Here is a 23,531-nt window from a genome sequence, read left to right on the forward strand (position 1 = left end):
TGGTGGGTTTATGGAACAAGCTTCCAGTGGAGGTATTTGAGGCTGATACTATTTGGGCAGGTAGCATTTAAAAGGCATTTAGACAAGTACATGGATAAGAAAGTTTAGAGGGATATGGGCCAAACGTGGGCATGTGGGACAAGTGGAGATGAGACATCGTGGTCGGCATTGGCAAGTCGGGCTGAAGGGCCTGTTGCCATGCGGTATGACTCTATGACCTCTACGAGCAAAATTGGAAAGGACATGGGAACCCGCTGATTGCTCAAGTTACACACCATCCTAACCAGTCCTTCCAGAATAGCAGAATAAGAACAAATATTGTAATGTTAGAAAAGTTGAAAAATATGAGAACAAAAGCTGTTACGTGCTTAGTTTAGCTGCTAACACAAAAGGGAATCAAAATAGCTTTCTTAGGCTTATAAATAATATGCTACAAAGAGGGGGAGGGCCAACCAAGGGCCCAAAAGGAGATCTTTATATAATTGCTGAAGGTATGCATAAATATTAGTAAGTATTTTGAAATCAGCGTTTACAAATGAATATACCGTCAACAAGGGAAGGGATGGTTGTTTACATACATAGACTGAACACCGCTGAAGACTTTTTTCCCTATTTGTGTTTCAAACCATTGAGGAAGATGGCATTGCTAATTCTGGAGAATGAGGAGAAACAAATATGACAAATATCTCTGTGGGAGTACTTTGAGCTGGATGTTTAGTGGGTATAGTTATGCAATGACACAACCAACTGCAATTATGGAATTTGATCCAGCTTGAATCTCACCCTGAGAGCCAGGGAATTTTAATCACATCATTTTTTGTGAACTGGCTTTAAACCGTCCTTGTCCTAATCTCTGGAATTTTCTTCTTAATCTTTATATCCTTTTAAGGCATTTTTTAATAAAGAATCTCATTGACCAGGTCTTTTGTCAATTGTGCTGTTATCTTCTGGTGTGTCTGGACATCAACGATATTCCTTCCTTTTACTACCTACCTTATCATTAGTTCTGTGGAACTTGAAACCTTCCATTCATGGGTTTTAAGTATAGCAAGGATGCAACTGGACTTTCATTATTGGCTGAGTATGATATGTTCAAATATTATCTGTTTAAAGCAGTGTATCAGAGGATTGGCGACAGAAAATCAAAAATAGCTTTGATGGCCTTCTGCCACTTCATAATTATTTTATTCTACATTTGTGAATAAACAATTATGGCCATACAATGACCCAACATAATTCATTTCACTTTATTCACAACCATGGCCATCTCTCAATAAAGGAATCAAGCAACACTCACCCACTAGTTTATAGCTTATATATAGTTTATAGTTATAGTCCATTCTTCTATGAATATTACATATTTATAAACTGCACCTTATCTTGCACTGCATTTACTTAACCACACTCATATCCCACCTTGGTTCCAACTGCTGAGAGCCCAAACTCACCAACACTTTCCTGCCAGACTTGGTGAAGAAAGCGAAGATTGTATGGAAGATGTTCTCTTTGTCCTGAGGTATGAAGCAAGGATCAAGGTTCTGGTGGTGAGTACAATTGCCTCCCTCCTGGCTGACCTTTAAGAAAACCAAAGATAGGATTAGTGAGCTTTAGATTGTTTTTAGTCACTAGTTAGTTGGCCTGCTGAAGAGACACTATTTAACTGAAGGCTGCACTGTAAATTATTTAAAACATCAGCTCAACAGATGCAGTTATCTTCACAAGGTGCAACAAATGCACCATTGAACATAGAACGGTACAACACAAGAACAAGCCCAACCGCCCACAATGTCCATGCATAATGTCGAATTAAACTGCCTGTACATGATCTATATCCCACCTGTCCTTGCATATCCATGTGCCGATCTAAAAGCCTCTTAAATGCCACTATCGTATCTGCCTCCATGACTACTAGTGATGGTCACATTCCAGGCACCACCACTCTGTTTATACATTTGCCTTGCGTATCTACTTTAAACTTTGCCTCTTTCACCTTAATCTTATTCCCTCTAGCCTTTGACATTTCAACTCTGGGGGAAAGGGTTCTTGACTTTTTACCCTTTCTACACCTCTCATAATTATGTATACTTCTATCAGGTCTCTTCTCAACCTCCAGTGCTAAAAAAAAAAATCTAGTTTGTCAGACCTCTCCTTATAGCTAATATGCATTAAATCAGGCATAATTCTGATAAACCACTTCTCCACACTCTCCAAAGATTCCACTTTCTTCCTGTAAGGAAGCCAATTAAAATCTCTAGCTTATCATTAGCATCAGAATGTAGTTGCCTTGTTTCTTGTGTCCATGCACTAGCATTTACCCCAATGTGGTTAAGTCTCATTAATGGAGTACAAAGCAGTTAATTATGTTCACACATAATTATAATCACTGCTAAATCAGAACCAACCAATAGAAATGAAACAGAACTCTATTTGGCACACCTATGTTTGAAACATTAATTGTGTTCTGAGCAACACCTTTGATTTTTAACTCGTGGATCAGATGAGGTGGTGCATTATGGGAAGGGGGTTAGGAACAGTAGGCAGCTCTCATGATGTCCAAAATTGAGCCAAAATAGTAGCAACGCTCAGACCTTGTTGCTATGTGATTGCAGGCTTCCCACCAAACCATAACAAGGTATTGTGAAACTACATCCAGTAATGGCCCTGTCCCACGGTACAAGTTCATTCCAAGAGCTCTCCCGCATTTGTCCTGATTGGAACTCATAGATTTACGGTAATGGCCACTCATCGGTACTCGGGGCTCTCGTGGACATTTTTCAACATGTTGAAAAATCTTCACGAGTCTTCCCGTGCTTACCTGCCGTTAGCGAGTCTTCCCGAGTACCTGCCGTTAGCGCTAAGAGACGTCCTGAGCTCCGATGTACCCGCTACGTTCATTTTCCGTGCTTACCACGAGTTTGATTTTTTTTAAACTCGGGAGAGCTCTTGGAATGAATTCATACCGTGGGACAGGGCCATAACAGTAGTTCCCACCACGCAGACCTATTTGAAGCAGGGCTTAATTTCTGACAAACAATTCATCGTTGAAATCATCAGTGACGCAGTGGTGCAAGTTTCCAACTGGAACAGTAATGGATGCACCACATATCTCTGTCCTTTAGTTCCTGCGGACTTCCACTGCTGGAAGTATAAGATTTTGGTGTGTGTGCACTTTATCATCATTCCTTACAATGCCATGTACAATAGGGATCACAACTTCTACTGAAGTGTGGATGGCTTTGGCTCGCTAGAAGCTCATTCGCCCTTTGACAGATCTTGTTTTTGGTCCTCCTGGGGGTCCACAGGCCCCTCCTCACCTGGCAAACCAGGTGGGGGAGATGGTTTAGTCGCCGACTATCCGACCATAGAGCGGGTAGCACGGGATGACATGGTACACGTGGTGGTGGGAACTCCCCCCGACCCGATCAATAACAACCAAACAATCTCAAAATTGTCCTTGTCTAATAAACAAAGGTGATCCCTCATGTTACATGATGCCTCTGTGGAGTAGGTGATGCAGGGCAAAGGGGGAAGTCAAGTCACCTCATCCACCAAAACAACATTCTGCAAACACAACATTCTGCTGCATCTGAACAACAGTATGAAACACTTTTGTACCCTGCTAGAACTGAACCTACCATGCATGGGTTTAAAAACCAACTGCCTCAAAGACCGCAGTTAACGCTGATTGATTTATTGTCTAATTATATTTTGCAATTAAATGTTATATTTATTACATGTCATTAAATCTTGGTGAAATTGACAAAGTTATTTTTATTAAAGTGAGTGAGACCTCTTGGGCCCCTTTGCAGAATTAAATCTGAACAGGGATAATCAATTAGGATAATCTCACAAACAAGCTTCTTATAACACTTTCACAGCGCACAAAAGTCACACATATTAAACCATATGCTCTACACATGATGACAATCCGGCTAAAACACAAAATGCTGGAGTAACTCAGCAGGTCAGGTAGCATCGCTGGAGGACGTGCACAGATGCCGTTTCAGGTCGAAACCCTTCTTCAGAATGAAGAATCTGACTATAGCTTTAATTGCATTGGGTCATCATACCTATGCTCAAAAGGTCAATCAACCCAATTAGAAAGCCTGGAACATTTAAATTGTAAATAACCATTTTTGCAAATGTAATATAGTTACAGCGTGCATTACTCCAATTTAGTACCTTTACGCAAGGTTCAGCCTTCTCCCTATTCAAAATAGTCTTAGAACTTATGAGTTGTGGTCACTATCCCCAAAATGCTCTTCCACTGAAACACCAGCTTCATTTCTGAACATAAGGTCCAGTAAGTTCCCTTCTTGGGTTGGTCTATCCACACACTGTTTCAGTAAACATGACTATTTGGATAAATAATAAAATTAATGAGTTAACTACAGTTTTAATTGTGAAGTCACTGATGGTGAACAAAAAACTTGTACAAGGTGAAATAATCAGAGACTAAAAAGGAAATGGAAGAAGCTGGCATTTGAGAATGTGCCACAGAATGGGCTTGATTTCAAGACTGAAAGCATTGAAACAAAAGTGGTTGTGAGCACGTTGGATATAAAAATGGCCATGGAAGAGGAAACAGAGTGCAATAATGAAATAGAAGTATTTGTTTTATTTCTGTCAGCTTCAATTTTCAGATTTTGAAGAGTTGTTTTTCCATCTGGATGAATGTGGACAGTGGAATTTCTTAGGGTCAATATGAAGACCATTGCTTTTAATAGAATACAGTTTCTTAGCAATAGAAAAACACAAAGTGCTGGAGGAATTCAGCAGGTCAGCAAGCATCTGTGGAGGGAATGGAACAAAGACATTTCAGATCAGGGCCCTTCTTCATACTCTTGTTTGGTATGATTTGACTGGTTAGCAAGCTAACCCAAATGTTTTCCACTGTATCTCAGTACACGTGACAATAATAAACCAATACCAATCATTTAGAAATCACAATTAAAGACAGAAATTAGACCTCATTTTATGAAATTAGCACTGGCACGATGCCTAACCACTGCGGTGTTGAAGGGAAAAAAAGAAACCACAGGATCAATCTCAATAAATCGCTCTTTGTTCACAGTCAAAAGAACAGCACTGAAGGAAAGCATTCAGCCTAGTGAATTTGAATTTGTGCCGCCTTTTACAATGGCAATATAGCTAACTCCACACTAACTCTTTTTCTATATTCATGCAATTTCTCCTCCTTCAAATCAATTCAATTTTCTGTGGGAAAATTAGCATTAAATCTATTTTTTGCCATCTCTCAGTCAATGTACTCCAAATCCTACATTCAACAAGTGACCCATGGATTATACATCCCATGGATTACATTTGAGAAGGAAAATAAATACACTTATCGAATATCCTGTTGAATGCCGTACTGTTCCATGTTCCTAACTAGTAATTGAATAAGAAAATATGTTCCTCATGTCAGTTTTGAACAGTTCAAAAATGGGGGAGGCTTGCCTACTTTCCCATTAAACAGGGGGGGAGATTTCGTGGGGGGACAGGAGGGGCATCCCCCCCCCCCCCTCCCCCGTTTTGCGAGTTGGGGGACGATCCCCCCCATTTTTTGTAATCCGGATTTTAAAACTCGGTGAAATCTCCGCTTTCCGCGAGACAGTGGGGGTGAGACTGATGATCAAGGATCGAGCGATAATTGGATGAAAGAGACGTCGGTCAGCAGGCAATGGGGGGGGGGGGGGGGGGGGGGGGGGGGGCCATGATGATTGGTGGAGGGAGACGTCCCGGTGAAGCGAAGACCATACAGCGGAGCTTGAATTGCATGCCCAGGTCATAGGTCACAAGCGAAAAACACTCTTGGCAGCCCTGGACACAGACCTGCGCCTCATCTGCAGCCAGGATCGATCCTGGGTCTTCGGCGCTGCAATTGCTGCCAAACCGCCACTGGACCATTCCCGTCCCCACCCGACTGCCCCTACCCACGCCCGGGGGTGACCAAAGACGTCGGGAGACAGACGGGAGCGGTGCCCCCAGGCCCACAGCCAGCGCAGAGAAGCAGCGCTAAATCCAGCTCAACTCTGCCTGTCCCGCCAGGTTAACCTACAGCCCTGTCTGGACTTAGGGGAACGACGGCCCAGGTTTACAGCCAGCACGGAGAAGCAGCGCTAGCTCCGCGGCTCCGGCCTGGGGTCCCGTCAGTCCAGGCAGGGCTGTAGGCTAACCCTGCAAAACAGGCAGAGTTGAGCTGGATTTGGCGCTGCTTCTCCACGCTGGCCGTAAGCCTGGGCCGTTGTTCCCTTAAGTCCAGATGGGGCTGGTAGGTTAACAGGCAGAGTTGAGCTGGATTTAGCACTGCTTCTCTGCGCTGGCTGTGGGCCTGGGGGTGCCACTCCCGTCTGAAGTTAGGATTATTTAAAACTCCAAACATTAAGTCACACAGTTGGGCTTTAAATGAGTGAGAGTCATGGAGATCTTGGAGCGGAGCTTGAATTGGCCCGTTTGTGGGGCCCTTCACCGCCCGGCCCGGGACAGCCGGGATCTTTCATCGCCCCGCGGGTTAAATTGCTGCGTCGAGGCGATCGAGGCTCCCGATGTTGAAGCCCCCGCCAGGGGATGGAAGGTCCCATGAACAGGCCGATTCAAGCCCCACAATTCGGGGCGGACGAAGCTGCTGTTCCTGGAGTTCGGAGTCGGTCACCAACCAGGTCAGCTCCCGATGTTACCGTCCACAGCAAAGATAGTAGACAGAGCCCACGGCCGAAGCCTCACGTGTGTGCGCATATACGTGTGCATGGCCGCCAAGAAATTGTGTCCCCCCCCATGTTTTGACAGCGATTTCCGTGCGTGCCACTGAATGAGGCTCCCTGTCAGTTGCATACATAGAACATAGAACATTACAGCACAGGAATGGGTCTTTCGACCCACAATGTTCGTGCAGAACATGATGCCTAATTTTACTTCGGAGTCACGTGAGTGATTCCGTGAAGATCCCAGCCCAGTGCGCAGGTGCGGCATTATCGCACAGCTGTGCAACGCGGCCAGCGGGAGTCGGCAGCTCCCGCAACCAAGGACGTGAGGTAAGTACTTACCTTAATCGGGCCTTGTGGTTTTTTTGCTCCAGGGGGAGCAAAGTAGAGAGGAAGCGGCCCCCGTTCGACTCCAGCGAAGGAGCCGACAGCGGAGGGGGAAAGGCGCAAACGGGACCGCACAGGCTGCGGACCGCTGCAGGGAGCTGCGCTATGCCGGTCCGCTGAACAGCTGTTTGGTAACAGCAGCGGACCGGCGGGAAATTTAAAAACCCGACCGGCAGCCCTGCAGACTCCTGACAAGGAGAATCGCCGCCCGGGAACCGCTACAATGCCGCCTGAAAAACGGCAGGCAGCCTCTACATACAGGTAAGACAAAAATCTTACCAATTTACAGGTTCTACAGGAGCCAACTTCCTCCAACACTGGAACAGGTTGGAGACAGCAAAAATAAGTATGTCTGTCTCCCCAAGCCAGAGGAGGTCATGGAGTTCAACACCTCCAGGAAAAAAGGGGCACTGGCTGAATGCCAAGGGAGCTGACACTCCTACCCCAGTGCTATTGCACTAGCCATCTCCCTTGACGAGGGATTGATGCAACAGCGGAGTTTGAGCTATGCCTCCTTCAATTTATAGCACACCCTTTTGCTCCCTCTTTTGAGGCTAGCTAAGGAGGCCAGGGCTGGGCTGGCTTAAACGCTGGGCAGGCGGACGAGAACAGCAGTATGCCAGGGGAGCAGGATCAGGAAGAGCTACTGGGTGTCATGGGCCACTACATGGCTCCTCCACGCGACCATCTTCCCAACAAAGCCCTGCAGGAGCAGGCCTTTCTAGAGGCAAATCCGCAGGCAGCTGGGTCAGCAGACTCGCAGACAAGAGCTAAAAGCAGCGAATTCTGAAGCTCCTAACAGAAGGGTCAAGATGTCACCGCCTTTGCTCGTTTTCCACGGATCATACTCACCTGGCAGGCGAGACGCCATGATCACCAAGGTGGTTCTCCCAGGATGAGACTATCCCGTTGCACTACCAGGGTGCTGACGCCTAAGATGTTCCCAAATTTGGGATACTCGACTGAACAATGGTGCATATAAGACCTGCCCGCAACCCCAAATATACGGGGCTATGCAAACCGCTGCTGCGGGAAGAGAGGCAGCTAAACCTGTGCGCCTCATGAGGGCAGGCCATGGAACGAGCAGGACATCGCATCCAACACCCAGCTGGCAGCACCCCTCGGCATCCACCAGCAATATCAAACAAGGACTGGTGAAAGCCTGGCGACCGCTTCACATTACCCCCAAAGTTCTTTTTAGACAGGGGCCCAGAGCGGAGCCGTGGGAAAATGCGCCGCCCCACCGACAGCACCAGCATACCAGCAAACTAGGCCTTCATGAAAAAACAATAAACATGGAGGTAGGTAGTCTGGTTCCTCCCAGTTTACACTAAATAAGGGTGTTCTACTAACTGCGGGGGGGGGGCATTTACACTTGTTGATAAAGCATGGGATGCTGTCACAAATAACTAAAATATACTCAACAGTATTAGTGGATAAAAACGAATTCAAATTGGGCATATTACCGCCAGTTTAGCAATGCGCCCAAAGGGTATTTTCTCCCTCTAAGAAAGAGAAGTGAGAAGGTCAAGCTGAACTAGAAAGGCTCATTACTAAACGGATCATGGGAGTAAACATGAACCATTGGAATTTGTATCGAATATATTCACCAAAACTACAAAAGATGGTGAATGTAGCATCATCATTGATCTAATATCACTAAATAAATCTGTTGAGTATATACACTTTAAGATGGAGACGGGTTTTTGTCACTGCCAGACATCTGATCTCCCAAGGATACCTATGGGGAGCATTGATATGGAAGATGCTAACTATCTTATACCCATACACTAGGATCATTATAGATACCTAAAAAATTTTACCTGGATAATGGATATCCCGGTTAGGGCAACTATGGGAGCATAGAGCATTCCCTATGGTCTAACCTCAGCCCTAAACTATTATAAATATTTTTTTTTTTTTTAAATGGCCATGAAAATATTAAGAAAACAAGCATAATCATGGCATATATTGGATGATATCCTCATATTAGGGGAAACAAAGGAATTAGCTGTGGCAGCAGTTCTAGCTACGAAACAGCTCCCTAAAGCTCTGAGGTTTATCCCACGCCCAGATAAACCAGAAATGAAGCGTTAACTACCATGGATTATCTGGGCTTCAATAATAATTCCGTCCATACGACTGTTACTTTGCCAAGGTACTTGGGTCACTATAATCAAATCATGAATGTACCCACTGAAGCTATATCACAATTACGGTGGTGGGCAGACATATATTTGGCATAGTTTTCAGCCCTATTATCATCACCAATCCTAACTTGGTTATTAAAAATCGATGTCAGTACTTTAGGCTGGGGAGCAACTAAACTCCATATCCAGCACAGGTAACAGATGGACAAATTCACAAACATCGTTACTACACACACCGGGCATCAACTACTTGGGATTGGTGATCGCCTATTGGGCTAAAAAGCATATGCATTTCAAATGCAGCACGTACATATGTGGTTACGGATTGATAATACTATGGTGGTGGCTTATATCAACCATATGGGGAGCATAATAATCATTATTGTGCAACAAATTGGTCAAACAAATCTGGCAATGGTGTGTCAAAAGACATTTTAACTATCAGCTGCCTATGTCCTAGGAAGCTAGAACACAGTGGGAGACACCATGTCACGGGGTAAAATTTATGATAACATTGAATAGATGTCAAACCCAAGATATCTGCTAAAGGTATTAAGCAGTTTGAAAGCCAGATATCAATTTGGTTGCACAAGACGGAATCACCAGTAACCTATGTATGTGACTTAGGAACCAGATTAGAGGCAGCAGCGATAGATGCCTACACGCTGGAAGGGGGAATTTCTGCTTTGCCTTCCTCCCTTCTGCCTCATCAGTCGGGCACTTCGCAATACAGATGGGATCTGTCTCTGAGATATTGAACGTGCCCGACCGGCCTACACAGCCATGGTTCCCAGTTCATCACGACACGGTGGGTGAGTCACCTATGGATTTCCATAGTGGACCATGGTTGCTGACTCAACCCAGTATCAGGCACAAGCCACCCATGCCAGAAAAACATCAAACTCCTGGGTGCAGGTTTTGAATAGACCTTACCAGGGACTGGGATTATCCAAAGGAACCATTACCACCATGTCGGCATCCCTGCGAACAGTCACCAAAAGCTAACATGGGTAAAATACTGCCACGACACAGGGACAACAAACTATTCAACCACTGACGTATTGGAGTTCCTGGAACATCTACACCATGACTAAAAGGTGAGTTACAGTGCCGTAAATACAGCATGGAGCGCCTTATCTGCTTATCTAAAACAGCATGACAGCAGAGCATGGGATCCCATCCACTGAAGGTAAACTTATGAAGGGCAACTATAATAATAAGCCCCAAAAACCCAGGTATACCCATGTATGGGATATTGGTGTGATATTGACATATCTCAGAGAATGGCACCAGCCAGATCCCTCAGCTTGCTCAATCTATGTTAAAAACGCTCATGCTTATGGCTCTCGTACACGCTCACAGAGCCCAGTCACTCCATAAAACTAGACTGGATAACATGGTGATTACCCCAGACGCATCACGTTCATATTCTAGGTCTGGTAAAAATCTAACTCGCAGGTATATGGGACTAGGCGAGATTATGAGTTCGGCACGGACTAGTAGGGTCGAGATCGCCTGTGTTTTCCGTGCTGTAATCGTTATATGGCTATATGGACCAGGAACGCCCAATTCACTGGTGGGATTCCGGGCCTACCCACCAGAGTCCAGGTTGAGTGTGGTGACCCATCTACTACAATATATAGACACAACCCACAATCTTAGAGGGAGAGGAAAGCCTATGGGTCAACCACAGAAACCCCAAGACGGGGTACGAGCCAACCACTCCAAGGTGGCTCAAACAGGTACTGAAAGCTGCCGGAATAGATAATAATACATTTTAATCCCATTCCACTAGGGCAGCATTGATATCAGCGGCTGAACGAATGGACATCCCGGTTGACCACATTCTCAAAACGGCAGAATGGTCAAGGGAACGACGTTCAGAACATTTTTTATTATAAACCGTTGATAAACCTGATTTAATTGCAGAAAGAATATTACAAACTGCAATATTAATTTAAGCTCAGGGGAGCTCTTTATGTTGTTATTGTTAACAAATACCTTTCTGTTTCTTGTGACAGCAGATCCACTGGTTGATTACGATAACACTTCCTCCCTCAAAAACTTCGGCAGTGAGTGAAATAAAAACTGTTACACGGTTTGAAATCACAGACCTTTGAAGTCTTCACGGAATCACTCACGTGACTCCGAAGTAAAATAGTAAGATTAAACAAGTACTTACCAGTATGAAGTTTGATCTGTATTTTATGAGGAGTTACGGTGAGGTATTACGTGCCCGCCGCTCCCACCCTCAATATATAGATCAAACTAATAAACTGATGTCTCATGATCTTTACTATCTTACTTCAAATATTGTGTCTATCCTGTGATTTCACACCGCTGCTTCGAAGTATGCCGCACCTGCGCACTGGGCTGGGATCTTCACGTAATACCTCACCGTAACTCCTCATAAAATACAGATCAAACTTCATACTGGTAAGTACTCGTTTAATCTTACTATTAAACTGTTTTAATCTGCCTGCACATGATCCATTAGCATCCACTACCATGTGCCTATTTAAAAGCCTCTTAAACGCCACCATTGTATCTGCCTCAACCACCATCCTGACAATGTGTTCCAAGCCCTCACCCACTCTCTGTATAAAAAATGCCCCGCACATCTCCATTAAACCTTGCCCCTTTCAATTCATAGCTATGCCCTCTGATGTTGGACACTTCCACCCTGGGGAAAAGGTTCTGATTGTCTACTCTATCTACACCTCTCATGATTGTATATACTTCCATCAATCCCATCAATTACATTAATGATTTGGATAAAAATGGAGCTGGCAAAGTTAATTGGCAATTAATGGCTTTATTATCCAGAGAATCTAGAGTCCCAGCCTACTCTTTTACCATTCCCTGCATGAAAAGCAGGATAACCAGTGTTGCAGCTCTGGCTGCCTCAGAGACACTAACAACTAAATACTGGTGCTGGCACAGAGATAATTAACTCCAGGACATTTCTGATAAAATGCTCAGCAGGAAGATTTTTTCTTTACATTTCGAAAAAATGATTAAATCTTGACAGTAATTAATTTTGCAGCAGTAATTAGTTCTTGATCATATGTCTTTAATGAACTATGTGGTAGCAAATCCATCTCGACTCTGCCTCATCATGGGTATAATCAATGCATCTGAACTCTTGGTATATATTACACATAATCTACAGTATCTTGTGTTTAACATGCATGATTAACGTAGAATAACTACCACTTTACCTTGAAGGATTCAGTGCTGTCAAAAGGGAAAGGAAGTTGAATATTAATCAGTTTCATTCTGTTCCAAGGAAATGGTACCATTGCAAAAATAGAGCATATATGTCTGTTTTACTGCGAGTCTGGAGTAATATGAAGGGCTAATCTGGAAAGCGCTCCCCCAAAACATATTTTATGAAATAATTTTTTTTTTTGTGAGAGTTTGCTGATTTCATCATCACCATGCCTGATGCCAGCTTTTCACTCCAGATTTATTTTATTCCCCATCTTCTCTTGTGAGATCTATACTCAAGTCATAGAATCATAGAAACATAGTTATACAGCAATGAAACAGGCTCTTGAGTCCTTTGCTTCAATGTTAGCCATCCTACCTTTCAATACTAATCCCATTAATACTATATTCCTCTATGCCTTGCTTATATACGTCCAGCTGCAGCTCCTCTCAGACCACATGAATGTGTTGAAGGAGCAGTTGGCTTCACAGCAGAGCATATAGAAAGTATTCTAGAAAGGGGTTTCAGGAAGGTGGGCATAGCACAATTTCAGCCAGTATGCTGCTCTATTAAAATGGGAGGGTGAACAGTCAGATATCATGATCCACATCAGTACTAATGACAATGGCAGGAAGGGAAATGAGGAAATTAAGACGTTAGATAGAAATGTAAAGAAAACAGGACCTCTACGGCTGTAATGTCATCATTCATCCCTATGCCACATGCCAGCGAGGACAGAAATAAAACAACAGTACAGTTGGCTGTGTGGCTAAGGAGCTAGAGCAGGGGGAGGGATTCCTATACTTTGATCTTTGAGGATTAGTTTAAGTTAGTTCTAAAAATTGGTATTGTTCCTGCCTCTACCAACTCCCCTGGTAGCTCATTTCACATACTGTTTACTCTTTATGCAGAACATGTAATCCTTAGTTCCCCTTTAATGCTCATCCCTCTCATCTTAAACCTTCCTTTCATCAAATCTAATTTGTCTCTGCACAATGCTTTATTTATTGCCCTGTTACAATTTCCTTAATAAGTGATTCTAACATTCTGCATATTACTGTTCACTTCCTTCCCAGCAGAGACCTGCGAAATCCTGACCTCGGATGTGTGGAGTTTCCATGCTCTCCCTGTGACCACGTGGGTTTCCTCTGGAAGCTCATGTTTCATCCATATCCCAAAGATTTGCAGGTGGTAGGCTCGTCAGCCATTACAAATTGCCCCGAGTGTGTAGGTGAATGGTGGAATCTGCATGGATAATGAGAATAAGGGCTGGATAATGAAGTGAGATTAAAGTAGATTTAGTGTAATGGGATGTTGATGGTCACCAGTGAACAGAATGGCCTGTATCCAGCCTGTATTACTTTATGACTCGAAGACCTACTGCTGTCACATTCAATGGTCGATAGATTCTGTAATCACTCTCCCACCTTTCTTAAATTGTGGGATTATATTTGCTACCCTCGAGTCTATGGAATTATTTTGGCATCTACAGGATTATAGAAGATGACAGCCAATGCATCCATTTCACAATAGCCTCAAGTGTGATGTGTGCACCTTGGGAGATCAAATACAAGCGGAAAGCATCCATTAAATATTAAAACCCCAAACAGCAGTAATCTACAAAGGGATATTGGGGTCCAAGTCCATTGCTCCCTGAAAGTAGCAACACAAATAGATAGTGTGTAAAAGAAGGCATGTGGTATGCATACCTTCATTGGTCAGGCCATGAGTATAAGAGTCAGGAAATCATGATAGAGCTTGATAGGACTTTGCTGAGGCTGCACTTAGAATAGTGCATGCAGTGCTGATCACCCCATAATAGCAAGAATGTGGAGCCTTTGAAAATGGTGCAGAGGAGGTTACGATATGATAGAACTTTATTTAACCCATATCCTTTATTTATTCAGTCAGTCTACCCCACGACAGAAGGGGGAGGATTTGTACAGTTTGACAGCCACAGGGAAAAAGGATCTCCTGTGGCGTTGTGTGCTGCATCTTGGTGGAACCAGTCTGTTGCTGAAGGTCCTCCTCAGGTTGACCAGTGTGTCCACGATGCTCAGCAGTTTGAAGAGCATCCTCCCCTCCAAGACCACGTCCCATGAATCCAACTCCGCCCCCAGGATGGAGCCAGCCTTCCTGATGAGTTCATTATCCTGTTGGCACCCGTGGCCTTCGCCCTGCTGCCCCAGCACACAACTGCAAAGAAGATGGCATTGGTAACACATCTGCAGCATCTTACTGCAGACGTTGAAGGAGAGGAGCCTTCTGAAAAACTACAGCCGGCTCTGTCCCTTCTTGTACAGGTCCTCAGCATTCCTGGACCAGTCCAGTTTACTGTCCAGTTAAATGCACAAGGTATTTATACACTCCTTAGTAAACGGCACAACCACACCCCTGATGGAGACGGGGGACAGGGGTGTTCCTCACTTCCTAAAGACAGATTCATATTCAATTTCAATTGTCATTGTCAGTGTACAGTACAGAGACAACAAAATGCATTAAAAGGAGAAGCAGCAATGCCTTCCCTGAGGATTGAACTCAGGACCTTCAGATTATGAGACTGACATGCTACCTACTGCGCTAAGAACATAAGTCCACCACTAAAGGGGCTGTTCCACTTAGGCGATTATTTCGGCGACAGTCAGTCATAGCAGGCCACCGACAAAGCGGCGACTGGACCCCCGCACGACAATGTCTTCGACAACCTACCACCTAGTCGACACCAAGCTACCGACAACCGGTGACCCAATCGTCGCGAGTTAGGACGTCCACCTACGACCACACCTACGACCACACTGGCGACAGCCTACAACAACCGAAGTCAACCTATGTCCACCCGTGACAAGCTACGACAAGCGACCCTGTCGGCGACAACACAAGACAATTCAGTCGCCGGTACCTGTGGCCGGTTGACGTAGGTAGTTGCCAATGGAATTCACCGGTCAGCTCCCGGTGACAACCAACGTCATCCTGGTGACATCTTACGACAACAGCTACGACAGGAGAAGACAAGCTACGTCAAGCCCACAGTCGCCAAAATGTTATGACTCTTTAGGCGACTTGCGGAGTCTACTCGCGACCATACAGGCATCACCCCGCAACCATGTGACAACAGGCTAGTCAACTGTAGTCGCCGAAAAAAATCACCTAAGTGGGACAGGCCCTTAACTCCTGAGTCTTGTCAGTGATGAGCTACAGGTGATTCAGCCCACACCACTCAACAAAGTCATTGACTACACCTCTGTATTCAGCTTCACTCCCCTCACTGATGATTCACCAGAATGCTGTCTGGAGAGCTATGAGAGGTTGGACGAACATGTATGGTTTTCTCTGGAATGCTGGAGTTTGAGGGGAGACGTGGTTGATGTATATAAGATAATGAAAGGCATAGATAGGGTAACATAATCTTGTTCCAGGGGTGGAAATGTAAACGACTGGAGGACATCGTTTTAAGGAGTGGAGCAAAGTTTAACAGAGAAGGCAGACAAAGATGCTGGAGAAACTCAGCGGGTGAGGCAGCATCTATGGAGCGAAGGAAATAGGCGACGTTTCGGATCGAGATCCTTCTTCAGACTGATGTGGGGGTGTGGGGAGATGGGAAGAAGAAAGGAAGATGCGGAGACAGTGGGCTGTGGGAGAGCTGGGAAGGGGAGGGGAAAGAAGGAGAAAGCAGGGACTACCTGAAATTGGAGAGGTCAATGTTCATACCGCTGGGGTGTAAACTACCCAAGCAAAATATGAGGTGCTGTTCCTCCAATTATGTTTTTTTACAGAGGATGGTGGATACCTGGATCACACTGCAAGGGTGGTGATGGAAGCAGATCAGATGGTGGCGAAGAAGAGGCTTTTGGATAGGCGTATGGATATGCAGGAAATGGAGGGACATGGAAAATATGCAGGCAGATGAGATTAATTTAGTTTAGCATCCTGTTTGGCACGTATTCTCATCTAAGTATATTATAAACATCAATGTGTCAGCACTGTGGTACACCATTTGTTACAGATTTCCAGTTAGAAAAAACATCCGTCCACCACTACCATCTGCCTCCTATGATCAAGCCGATTTTGGATCCCGTTTGTAAACACACCTCAGATCTTCAGTGACTTGTTTTTGACACTACCATGGGGAAAAGATTTTAACTATTTGGCCTATTTACTCCTCTCATAAACTTCTGTTGGGTCACCCCAAAGCTTCTTTTGTTCCAGCAAAAGCAAGCCCAACCTATCCAAATGCTCTCCATATCTAAAGTCATCCAATCGAGGTAACTTTCTCCAGTGCAATCACATCCTTCCTCTAGTGTGAGAGCAAAATTGCAAAAAATACTCCAAGCCTGTCCCACTTGAAGATTTTTCTCCGAAGACTGTCGGCATCATTGACTGATGTATCAGGTCACTGAAAAAGTCACGGCGTGATGTGGTGTGGACGCGGTGTGATAACGTATTGACACGCGTTGTTTCCTCAAGTGGATTTGGAAATGTTAAAATTCTTTTGCCGATCCTGATACATCAGTTGATGACACCGGCAGTTGCCGAAAAAATTGTCGTGAGACGCCCTTTATTTTTTCAGATATATTTTATCCACCTTTTATCCCCATCATCTTCTGACTTCCATGACCGAAAGAATCATTCACAGCAAATTTGCATAAATTGAAATTAATATGTCTGCATTGTTTCTCTTCGTGCAAACCTCTAGATAGATTAGTCAGCAAACAAAAATCTTTAACCGGAATATAATTTGTTCAATCTACTTTCTGAACTATAGTTTTATTGTCATTGAATGGGCTACGAGTCCAAAATCATTTTCATTACATTGGCATCATTCAAAAGTGACATTGAACAGTGTTTTGGCAAGTTAATAAACATTGCTCTTTCTTTCCCAAATATTCTTTAAAAAGCTGCACAGTTTCTGCGGATGCCAATCTTTTATTTTGTTAAAATTTCTGATGTTTCTACTTTTTTCCAGTGAAGCTCCAGTAGAAACATAAAAACCATAGACAATAGGTGCAGGAGTAGGCCATTCAGCCCTTCAAGTCAGCACCGCCATTCAATATGATCATGGCTGATCAACCAAAATCAGTACCCCGTACCTGCTTTTCCCCCATATCCCTTAATTCCTTCAGCCCAAAGAGCTCAATCTAACTCTAAATCTAATCTTATGTATAGTGAGGTATAACTTCCACTTTTCCAAAATATTAATTTATTCAATTCTCTATGTAGCTCAAAGGTCACAGAACTTCTGTGAAAGAGAAACATCTGTGTCAGAACGTGGTCTTTCTAACAATGGCATCTCACATCAGACCACAAACATTCACCTTTTCCTCCACTATTTGCATAAATGTCTCCTTGGGATGACCTATTTTATGCTTACTGAGTGACATGCAGTACAAGGCGACTCTGGGCAGGGGTATTCAACATACATGCCCAAGCTATCTCATTTTCCTCATGCAGTTTGCAGTTGTCCTCTGATGCACTTTTGCTTTGATATTCTTTTTGGTTATAAAATACAAAGAATCTTCAATGGGGCAGTTTAGATTGGATGTATTTACCCACTGCATGCTCTGAGTTTGACTTTAGCAGAAGCACTAAACAGCCATCATTGACTGTTTTACAACTTGACTTATTTTCTTAGTCAATAAAGACTAAGATTAATGTGTGCTATCACATACGTCTGCTTATCCCCAAGACTAGATCATGTGCCAGTCTTCCTACCTCCATAGCATGAGGGTAATAGAAAACAGAAGAACACAAAATAAATTCACTGTGTGCAACAATTACTTCCTTCTTTGTGAGTCCTTGACTGAGTTCCCAGCTCTCATTCAATGTTGTCCTATGGCCAACCATCAGGAGGTCTTTAAAAGTGGGGCATGGTGACTCAATTCCCATCTCTCCAATCTTGAAAGCATTTTGGTCCAATCTGCATCAACACTTTATGTTCTAGTTAATACTAATCATACGGGGAACGGTATTGGGCCTGTCTCACTTAGGCGACTTTTTAGGCGACTGCAGGAGACTTTGCAATCGCCACATGGTCGCCACATGTTCGCGGGTGGTTGCCGGGGAATCGCCTTCATGGTCGTGAGGATTTCCCACATTTTGGGAACTAGTCGCGGCCCCATTATGGTCGCCGAGAATTTTTCACCATGTTGAAAAATTAGCGGCAACTAGAATGAAGTCGCCATGGAGACTACCGTGAATTCTCGAGTCGTAGGTGGGTCGCCAGGAGGTCCTAGTGGGTTGCCAGGAGGTCGACGGTTATCGGAGGTTCTCGTAGGTTGTAGCTGGTGCTGACCGGTGAATTTCATTGGCTCAATCGGGGAGAAAAAAACGTAAGCAGTAGTTTTCATAACCAAGGAAAACCAACCGGTAATGTTAAATGTCCGCAGGGCTTCACAGCCGTGTATCTCTGGTTTCTTAGAAGTTGTCTCCACTCCTTTTCCCCCCTCTTTTAAAGGACTTACCGTACACTGTGCTTTAACTGTCTTAATTACAGCGCCAACCTTCCTGTTCATCGTGGTGTGTGTCTGTATCATCTTGGCTTTGCACCATGTGAATTTTGCTACCCCTGCTTGCCCTGTCCCCCGCCTGCATAACGGGTGGTGATGGGAGCGATGTGTGTGTGTGTCTGTTCCACTCTGACAATCGCCGTCCCAGTTCCCGGTTTTTCAGGCGACTGCCAGAAACTTGACAGTCGCCGGCAGTCTGCTGAAAAATTGCCTATTAAGCATACACATGCCCAATTGCCCTGCATAGTAGAATGTCAACTCCACCTCCACAATTTTGAATACAAGTTAAAAATACCTGATACTTTTTAAGTATCACATTTTACTTTATTAATTGAACAGAAATTCAGTTCAAAGTGTATTTAAATTCAAATTCAGAATTTATGTCTGCTGAAAAACTCATATATGTTGTCCGTTGTTACCTGCCAAGAAAACAAAACCATGAACAAATTTGTAGAGTAAGCCTAAATCACAGCAATCAGCAATCATGGCGCAAGGAATGGATAAGGTGGTAATTTAAAAGCATTGTTACATTTTTCTCATATGATGATCTTTGTATCAAACGCTTCCCAACAACAGGTAAGTTCAGCATTGTCTGCACTAAACTGGTATTGCCCAGGAGCCTGCTCAACTTGCTACATCTCCCAAGGGATTTTCATGAATGCACCTCTTGCAAGAATTCAAGGGCATGAGCAACGCCAATCGAACCTTTATACCGGGGTCGGCAACATTTACGGCCCACGGGCTGGATCCGGCCCGTAACCCGAAACCGCATGTGGTTTTTTTTCCAATTAGTTTTCACGACCTGGGAATTGCAGATCCCGGGGCTCGCAAGCGACCTGGGCGCTACAGCCATACCCGGGGCACATAGGCAACCTGGGAACTGCAGCTAGTCACGGGTCATGCAGGCAACCTGGGAACTGCAGCTAGTCCCGGGGATGCAAGGGACCTGGGATCTGAAAAACGTGAAAACTAATGCGAAAAACAGCACCAAGTCACACTAGTTTAGTATGTATTATTGTTATGTATTATTACTAATTTATGTATTATTAGTATGTATTATTACTAATTACTAATTTAATTAGTATGTATTATTATTACCTCCATTTATGAATTATTACGAAAGATGTGGCCCGCGATCCGCTAACAGACATGGGTCCTAGCCCCTATGCAGAACAAGGTTGCCGACACCTGCTTTATACCAATACTACACTCAAAGCAAAAGTAATTTCAGGAGCCCTATCCACCAGTGAATTTTACTTCAGAGTCACGTGAGTGACTACGTGAAGACCCCGCCAGCACGCATGCGCGACATAGCGTCTCACGCAGTGCAACAGCGACGGGCGGGGGAACGAGCTCTCCCGCAACAGAGTTTAAAACGGGACCTAGAGGTAAATTAATCTTATTCTGAGGTCGTTATTCCCAAACCTTGTTGCGTTCTGTACTTTTAGCGAACATGGACAAGGGAAGGAAACTAAAGAAGGTCTCGCCCCGTACGACTGTGATGGCCCAGGAGGGTTCCAGCAGTGGGGGGCTACCGGCGGCACCTGGACCGCACTCGCTGCGGTCCACATTCACCAACGCAATTTCTGCCCAGCCAAGCCCAACGCCGCAAGCTGTTCAGCTCGAACCACTGCAGCAGGTTGGAGGCAAGGCAAAGCAGAAGTCGGTCCGGCCGATAGACTCGGACGAGTCCGGTCAGGAAGACGCGCTGCCCGAGAGCAGCAAAGGTGACCGTTTATCCCGCATGGAGCGGTTGATAGAGCAGATGCTCCAGCGGGATTTGCTCCGGGAGATGGGGCAAGCTCGCCGTGGGATTGCTCGCACACCCACAACAGCGCCGCATCCGGCACTGTCCATCGCATCTTCCTCAACAGAGGGGAGCGTTGGTGGCCAGGGCTGGGCTGGCCAAGAAGAGGGGCTCGTGGCTGAAGACAACAGCCGTGTGCTGGGGGTGCAGGACCAGGAAGAGCTGCTGGGAGTGGTCATCCGGTTCGCGGTAACACCACGAGCGGGACTGCCGTTGCAGTCGAAACTGGCGGCCAGTATAGACTGCCTGTCCTTCCACCCGCTGCAGGAACAAGTAGTCAATGAGGCTATGGACAGATACACGCCTCCGAAGAACTGCATCTCACTCAATGTACCGGCCGTTAACAGCCAAATCTGGGGGTACATTGGGTTGGGCATAAGAACCCAGGAGATGAAGCTCCAGAAAATCTTAAAGCTCCTGACGTCAGCTATCAGGTCCTATGCACGTTCAGTGGATGACGTCGAAATGACCGATAACCAGCAGGACACACTGGCTCTACTGTGCAACACACAGTATGAGATAAACAGCCTGTGGAAGGACGCCATCAGACCTGCCCTCAATCCCAAATTTGCAGGGTTGTGCAAAGCTGCAACTACACAACCACAAATCTTGCTGTTTGGGAAGGACTTGTCGAAACAAGTCAAAGATCTGGACGAGGAGTTGAAAGCGCTTGGACTCATGAGGGCAGGTCCAGGAACGAGTAAAGCCACACAACCCAGGCGGCAGCACCCCTATGCAGCCACCAGCAGGCGTCAACACCAGGGTGCTGGTGAAAGTATGGGGGCCACACATCATCCCCGGAGGTCTTTTTTAGGCCAAGGGCCAGAGCGGACCCCATGGAAGATGCGCCAACCCCACACTCCGGCACCTCGGCCAACGAAGAAACAGAAGCCGAGGAAATTAACACACTACTGGTAACCATGGAGGTAGGTGGGTCTGGTTCCTTCCAGAACATAAAAGGTGTAGGGCCTGTACTAACAGGGGAAAGGTTACACTTGTTTTTGGAAGCATGGAGGACTATCACTCTTGATAAATATATACTACAAAGTATTCAGGGATACAAAATTGAGTTCATCCAAAAATGTATGCCACCAGTTCAATATGTACCTCACAGGGAGTTTGCACTCTTACAAAGGGAAAAATACAAGGGACATGCAGAACTGGTGAGGTTACATACAAAAGGAGTCATAGAGAAAACAGAACATGACCCTTTGGAATTTGTATCGAATATTTTCACAAAAACCAAGAAAGATGGTGGGTGTTGCATCACATTGACTTAACTACACTGAATACTTTTGTCAGGTACATATTTCAAAATGGAAACATTTGTTACTGCCAAACAATTAATTTCCAGAGGATACTTCATGGCATGCATCGATTTGAAAGATTTATAAGGATCATCGTAGATACCTAAAGTTTAACTGGATGCGGCAACTATGGCAGTTTAAAGTGTTGCCTAATGGGTTAACAGCAGCCCCAAGACTGTTTACCAAGATATTAAAACCGGCCTTGGCAATACTAAGAAAACAAAAACATGTTGTCATGGCATATCTTGATGATATTTTGATAGTGGGGAAAATCCTTGAATTAGCTAAATCAGCATTATTAGCTACCAAACATCTGTTTCAAACACTGGGGTTTGTCATATATCCAGATAAATTAAGTTGACGCCATCCACAACTAGGGACTATCTGGGATTCACAATTAACTCTATCCACATGTCTGTAACATTGCCAAAAGACAAAGCAGCAGAATTGGTGAAAGCCTGCAACAAATTGATAGTTACTAATCAACCATCTATTCGACAGGTGGCAAGAGTGATTGGGAAATTCGTAGCAGCATTTCCAGCTACTCAACCTGGACCTTTGCATTACCAAAACTTACAAAGGGCAAACGTGCAAGCGTTAAAACAACATGCAGGTAATTTTGATCGACCCATGCAATTACCAGCTAAAGCAATTTCAGAATTGCAATGGTGGAAAGAAAACATTTGGCATAGTTCCAGCCCCATCGTTATCAGTAACCCAGCATTCACGATACATGCCAGTGCTCAGGGCCGGGGTGCAACTAACATTATATCTTGTACTGGTGGCAGATGGAACATACAAGAATCATCACTACTACAGACACTGGGTATAAATTATTTAGAAATGGTGGGTGCGTTTTATGGGCTAATAGCTTACAGTTCAGCTATGTACCATTTGCATGTCCGCCTACAAATTGACAACACCACAGTGGTGGCTTATATTAACCACATGGGTGGAATAAGATCGATATCGTGTGACAATCTGATCAACACAATCTGGCAATGGTGTGTTGACAGACATATTTGGCTATCAGCAACTTACCTACTAGCTAAGCTCAATACAGTGGCAGACACCAGGTCACGAAAATTTAACGACAACACCGAATGGTTGTTGAACCATAAAGTATTTGCTGATATTACAAAGCTGTATGGAACACCTGATATCGATCTCTTTGCATCCCGACTGAATCACCAGTTACCAACATATGTCGCTTGGGAACCAGACCCTGAGGCAGCAGCCATTGATGCATTTTCGCTGAATTGGGGAAATTTATTTTTCTTTGCCTTTCTCCCTTTTCTGCCTCATCAGTCGGGTCCTACGCAAGATACAAATGGATTCAGCTTCAGGTATTTTGGTAGTACCCGACTGGCCTACATGGTTCCCTGTGGTCCTCGACATGGTCACTGAACCACTCATGACCATTTCCAAAAGACCAGATCTGTTGGCCCATCCTGTTTCGGGC

General features: G+C 44.7%; 1 protein-coding gene across 3 annotated transcripts in view; it reads right to left on the bottom strand.

Annotated features, from left to right (window-relative positions):
* The window catches only part of itga9 (integrin, alpha 9), a 369,220-nt gene that overhangs the window by 38,309 nt on the left and 307,380 nt on the right, over positions 1-23,531 (bottom strand). For 2 of the 3 annotated variants that reach the window (XM_055633502.1, XM_055633503.1), the window contains exon 24: positions 1,449-1,574. In XM_055633502.1, coding sequence (XP_055489477.1) covers positions 1,449-1,574 — 126 coding nt within the window. Of the gene's footprint in view, positions 1-1,448; positions 1,575-4,516; positions 4,792-23,531 lie in introns of those variants that run through there. The other variant, XM_055633504.1, reaches the window with a different exon arrangement.

This window comes from Leucoraja erinacea, chromosome 4 (assembly GCF_028641065.1).
Source record: "Leucoraja erinacea ecotype New England chromosome 4, Leri_hhj_1, whole genome shotgun sequence".
Taxonomy (NCBI): Eukaryota; Metazoa; Chordata; class Chondrichthyes; order Rajiformes; family Rajidae; genus Leucoraja; species Leucoraja erinaceus.